Below are 5696 nucleotides of genomic sequence, written 5' to 3' on the forward strand. Positions count from 1 at the left end.
AGATATCAGTGAATGCAGAAGGAGCAAAGGAAAAAAGCAAAAACAAACAAAAAGCACCTCATCAATCATTAGAGGAGCCGTCATATTTCAGTGGAGAGAGAGAAGAAGGAGCTGCGGGTCAACTCTATTTTCAATTCTCTGGCTCCCACCACACACGTACACACACATACACACACGTATACACACACACACACACACTAGAGCAGTCCACAGCCCACCGCAGCATCCAAAAATAATCATGCACAGTCTTAACAAATTTTACCTCACGCTTGGGATCTTGACAAAGTGCTTCAGTGAAAATTTAATGGCGCCATTTTTTCCACGCTGTATTGCTCCCCTATAGCATACAATGTTCTCAAGAAGTTGTACATCTCCAAAGACACGTCATACTGAAAGCAAAATAACATGATTCTCCCTGTCAACAATATCATTTCACACTCAGTCTCAAGTTCACTGTTTTCTTTTTTTTTTTCTTTTTTTTCAATTTGACATTTTACATAAAGATTTGATTCTTTAAAATACAGCACTTTCAGAAAAAAAGAAACATTTTCATTTTGCAGAGAGTTGGTAAAATAGTTGAGTGCAAAGGCACTTTCTGGAGTAAGTATAGTAAGATTTTGCCGCTTATTGGATTTCAAAAAGATTTTTCTTTTAAGGTCTAACACTCACGTTTTATCTGTGTGTGCTAACTATGTACAGGAATGTCGATCTGTAGCATTTCCTCTTCTACAAAGAATAATTATTTCATACTTTTTTCAGTTTTTTCTTTTTTTAACAGGGAAAATAAAATACAGTTTTATGAAAAGCACAAAGCCGTATTTGTACACAATCCTGCCTATTATATACCTGCTGTCGTCAAAGTCTTTTAGAACTTCATTTTTCAGAAAGAAGAAATAATTTATACCTTCCAGGAGAAAAAATAGAACTGCATAATAATATAATTCTTATACTCCTTTTATACATTTTGAAAAGAAATTAGAGAAGAAAAGGAAGAGAGAAAAAAGATCATCAAGGCTTCAGTTCACTTCCAGTCAATCTTGTGGGATTGAACACGGATAGATAAGATAGATATATAGAGAGGGCTATTATTAGAGTAATTGCATGATTATTATGAATTGGGGGGGGGGGGGGGTCTTGTTGCTATCTTACAGTTGGCTCATCGCAGTCTGTTTCTCCAGAACCTCCAGGTAGTCTGGTTCTGTTTTTAGCTTCCCAGGGAGCAGAAGTGGGTGCTCATTGTTTCTGGATGGGTGATCGGCCCCGTAGTATTTCCTGGGGGTCCCGTACAGCACAGTTTTGTTCAACCTGTCCTGGTTGGTGACATGCCGCCGGGCTGTAGCAACCTCGTAGGGGGGCACGATGCAAGGTCTCTTAGGTAAAGTGCAAAAGTTGTAATTGAAAGGAGGGACACCTGCAGCTGTGGGAAGCTCTTTGTTGGGCCTCTCCCCTAAGTTTTGATACAGCATCTCAGGAGGCTCTGGGGACAAACCACATGATGTCGGGGATTTATCCATAAAATCCACTGTGCTGATGGTGTAGGTCCCCGGGCTGCGGGTGAGGACGTCATCCTTCTTTGCTTCCAGGGGCCCGAAGCTAAGCTCCTTCAGATTACGGTAATAAGCCACCTGCTCACCATCCTTCTGCATGTAAATGGGGTTTTGGCACATGGAGCCCACAGGTGGGGGGATGTAGTTATACATGTGTGTTTCAGAGGTTTTGTCTTGGGTTGGTTCTGGAGTGTAGGAACCATATTGCACTTGGAAAGAGTTGAGATCTAAGTTGTTGGCGCCTGTGGGCACGTGTTCTACCCCTTTGCGCCGTTTTAGAACAAAAACAAAGAGGCCTGCGCCAAAGCATACTGAAAGGATGAAAACAACAAGGAGCCCAAGAATCAGGACTGAAAGTGGGACCTCAGGGTGTAAGTCAGGGGTGTGGAATCTGGATTCAGTGGGGCTGACGGAACTAAAAGAAGAGGAAGAAGAAGAAGCAGAAGAGGGGCTGGTGGCTTCAGTGCCGGGGCTTATTAACGTAGGGTTTTTTGTAGGGGGGGCATATTGTGGTGGGGGCACCTCACTAGGCTCAGGGCAGATGGCCTCATTGCGAAGCGAGCGCAGCAGGCGACCCGCGTGCTTCGAGGGTGAATCACATGTGATTTCGTTGACCACCACGCTGGTACTGGACAGCTCCATCCAGTTTTTGAGCGCCACAATCTCGCAGGTACAGTCCCAGGGGTTCTCTTGCAGGTCAATCTGTATGAAGGCTGAGAGCTGGTCCAGAACACCTTTAACTGGAAGGTAGGAGAAATGATTATTCCGCAGGTTGAGCCTTGTTAACATGGTTCCTCCAAAAACATTGTCAGGGAGCGACCGTAATAGATTGTTGTTGAGAAACAGCAGCTGCAGGTTATGCAGAGCATTGAATGTTTGTGGTAAAATGTCCTTGATGATGTTGTATTCCAAATACAGATACTGGAGCGACTGCAGACCAGCAAAAAGAGATTGAGTAAGTGATTCAATGTAATTCCCATTGAGATAGAGACGTCTGAGGTTTGTCAGATTCTCAAATGCCCCCTCCTGAATCACTGCGATCCTGTTGTTTCCTAAATGGAGCAGCTCCAGTGAGCTGTACTCAGTCAGATCGGTTCTGTAAATGACTTGCAAGTAGTTACCAGTCAGGTGGAGTTTCTTTGGGTAGGAAGGCTTGGGGTTGAGTTCACTGATGTTATGCAGCTTCCTTTCCTGGCAGTTAATGTTCAGTCCGCTGTCAGGGTTTTGTGATGTGCACACGCACACACTGGGGCACAGCATGGGCACAGGGGAGCGGGTCTGGTAAACCATTATGGGCCCAAAGACGTGTTTGTCCTTTGAGATGCGAGCGGTGGGCCTATAGCGCATTTTTGGTGGGCGGGATGCTTTTGGGGCACGGGTGGGGGTGACCATGCCGGGTTGGTATGTCGGGGGAAGGGCTCCTTGAAAGTGAGAGTCAGAGGGGGGGTGCACACGCTCGCCAGCATTCCTGCGCGGGCACAGATCCTGCTTTATGAGCTGGGTGATGTCTTTACCGTGCAGCCTGAACGGCGTCTCACACACTATGTCCCCCACAAAGACGGAGATAGTGTCTAACCAGGATTTGAGAGGAATTAGATCACAGGTGCAATTCCAGGGGTTCTCCTCCAGCTGGATCTCCATGATGCCGCCTATGTGCTCCAGGACCCCGGCAAATGGCAGCATCTTAAGCCGGTTGCCACGTAAATCCAAGTGGGTAAGGAGCACAAAGCGGAAAATATTAGGGGGCAAAGACAACAAAAGGTTATCATTAAGGATCAACACTTTGAGTTTATTCAGCTTACTGAAAGCCCCCGGCTCTATGGCGCTGATATAATTATAGTCTGCCTGTAAATACTCCAAACTCTCCAGTCCTGCAAAGGTGTCCTCTTTAATCACCTCCAGGTTGTTGTTGTTCAAATGGAGCCTCTTCAGAAAGCGAAGCCCGTTAAAAGCCCCGGTTCGGATCTCCTGCAATCCATTATTCCCCAGATGCAGTGAGGTGACATTGCCATAAGTGACAAACTCATTGGCACCCAGCCGTGACAGGAAGTTTCCATTAAGAAAGAAATGGGAGATTTTGTTTGCTGGCGCCTGGAACTGACTGACGGTGGTAAATCCTTTATTCTCGCAGTTGATGTTCAGTATGGTCTCCCGCTCCTCGCAGGCGCAGCGGGTCTTGCAGATGTCTTTGGAGGCTGAAGTTTTGCGGCTCTCCGTTTCGGAACGTGACAGGCTAGTGACCGTGAGGACGCTCAGCAGTAGGACGCCGCTCAGCATTTTTACGGCCGAAAATGGTCGCTGAAATACAGATCCAGCATTTAACTTTGCAGCGTTAGGCTCGGGTGGAGAGGAAAAAATCGGGGGAGTTCTCACAGTAGAGAGAGAGAGAGAGAGGGGGTAAAAAGAGGTAGAGGCGCGCTCTCTCACAATCACACACAAAAACACTTACAGACACAAGCACACGGGCGCAGAAAACCGGCGCACCGCTGTTATCTGGTGTTAAAAAGGGACCGTGACGCACCAGACGTGCGCAAATCTCTCCATTGCCCTTCACTCTGAAATACAAAATCCGTCCCAAAAAAAAAATCAATCCTTGAAAGGAAGAAAAGTGACACCACCGCAAATCACCGGGCTCCTGTGTGGCGGTGGCTGGACTTGGCACATTGTCAGAGCCAGAGGAGACTCGGAGGGAGAAAAAGCCGCTTACTGCAACCCCCCTTTTTTCCTTATAGAGAGCGCCAATTTATTCAGTGGCTTCATGCAGATCACCGGCAGCTGCAGCCAAACACCGGGAGACAGACACAGGCTGCAAAACGCTCCCTCTGTCCCCACCCACACTTAAAAAGCGCTTCATGTTGTTTTCCAAGCAAAAAGAACAAAAAAAACCACTAACTCTTTTTTGTTAAAGATCCAGAATTAATGCGCCAAGACGCACCATGACGCACAGCCAGCGTTCCTTAGCGTCTTCTCCAACAGAAGGAAGAGCAGCAAAAGTGCGGTGGATGGTGGAAAAGAGGAGGAAAACGGAGCGCGGTGAGACAGAGATGAGACTTATATTCCTGGAGCCGAGGCATAACTACACAGACATACAGCTTATACTGTGCTGTCTCCCCTACTCCTCCGCTCCGCACGGCGAGAGCAGCACTGAGCGTCTGCTGCTGCCGCTGCTCCACTGCGTTAGTCTCTGCGCGTGCGTGCATGCGCGTGTTTGTGTGTGTGTGTGTGTGTGTGTGTATGTGTGTGAGAGAGGAGCCAAGGGGCCGTTACGTCACCGACACAGTCAACATGAACACACACAAACTCTCTCTCTCTCTCTCTCTCTCTCTCTCTCTCTCTCTCTCTCTCTCTCTCTCTCTCTCTCTCTCTCTCTCTCTCTCAGACACACACACACACACTGGGTCGTTAAAAAAAGAAACCACCATCCTTAAAATCTGTTTCATCAGTTCCTCGGATCAAATTCCAATTAAACTTCAAATGAAAAATCAGCCACTAAAAATATTTCAGGAGACTTTCACTGGAGCAAATTTTGTCAAATCAACCAAACTATTGTTATCGTTCTATTTGGTATAATCAACTTTCCGTTTGGTTTCAGAATTTGATAATCGATCTTTTACAAGAATAAAAAACATTTTAAAAACTCACGTAAACTGGGAGCAGTAACATTTTGTGACTCGTCACATGTAAAAGGTATTTTTATTTTAGAGCAGCCTCCTCTTTTGTTTCCATATGTTTTGCATATTACAGCCTCCACATATCTGCTACAACAGCAAATAATCATATGATTAATCAATATACCTGCCAAGCGTGATGTGATGCTCCAGTGTAGTCAGTATATCTTTTTTAAATGTATTTATGAATTTGTTTTCTAACCCATGACTCCACTAGGAGGCAGGAAAGGCCTCTATTCAGGATCCCAGCATCTCACTCATTATTCCTTCCATTTACCTGTGTCTGTCTTTTCCCACTCATTTATCATGTCAGTGAATAACACTTAAAGCGCAAGAAAGGTATTTAGTTTTCTGACATTCCAGAGAAAAAGGAACAGTGATGAATATAATCATCACATAATCTCACATGATTTATAATATGTATTGTATGCATGTCTTTTAAAGGCTACATACAGTTTGTATAATATAAAAGAAACATTAC

The 5696-nt window shown here is 45.4% G+C and overlaps 1 protein-coding gene across 1 annotated transcript; it reads right to left on the reverse strand.

The window, feature by feature from the left end:
- Positions 1-275: 275 nt before the first annotated feature.
- Positions 276-4744, reverse strand: slitrk2 (SLIT and NTRK-like family, member 2). The gene has a single exon (XM_034598480.1). The coding sequence runs from the start codon at positions 3822-3824 to the stop codon at positions 1146-1148; it is 2679 nt and encodes an 892-aa protein (XP_034454371.1). The 5' UTR covers positions 3825-4744; the 3' UTR covers positions 276-1145.
- Between the last annotated feature and the right edge of the window lie 952 nt (positions 4745-5696).

This window comes from Hippoglossus hippoglossus, chromosome 10, assembly GCF_009819705.1.
Source record: "Hippoglossus hippoglossus isolate fHipHip1 chromosome 10, fHipHip1.pri, whole genome shotgun sequence".
Classification (NCBI taxonomy): Eukaryota; Metazoa; Chordata; class Actinopteri; order Pleuronectiformes; family Pleuronectidae; genus Hippoglossus; species Hippoglossus hippoglossus.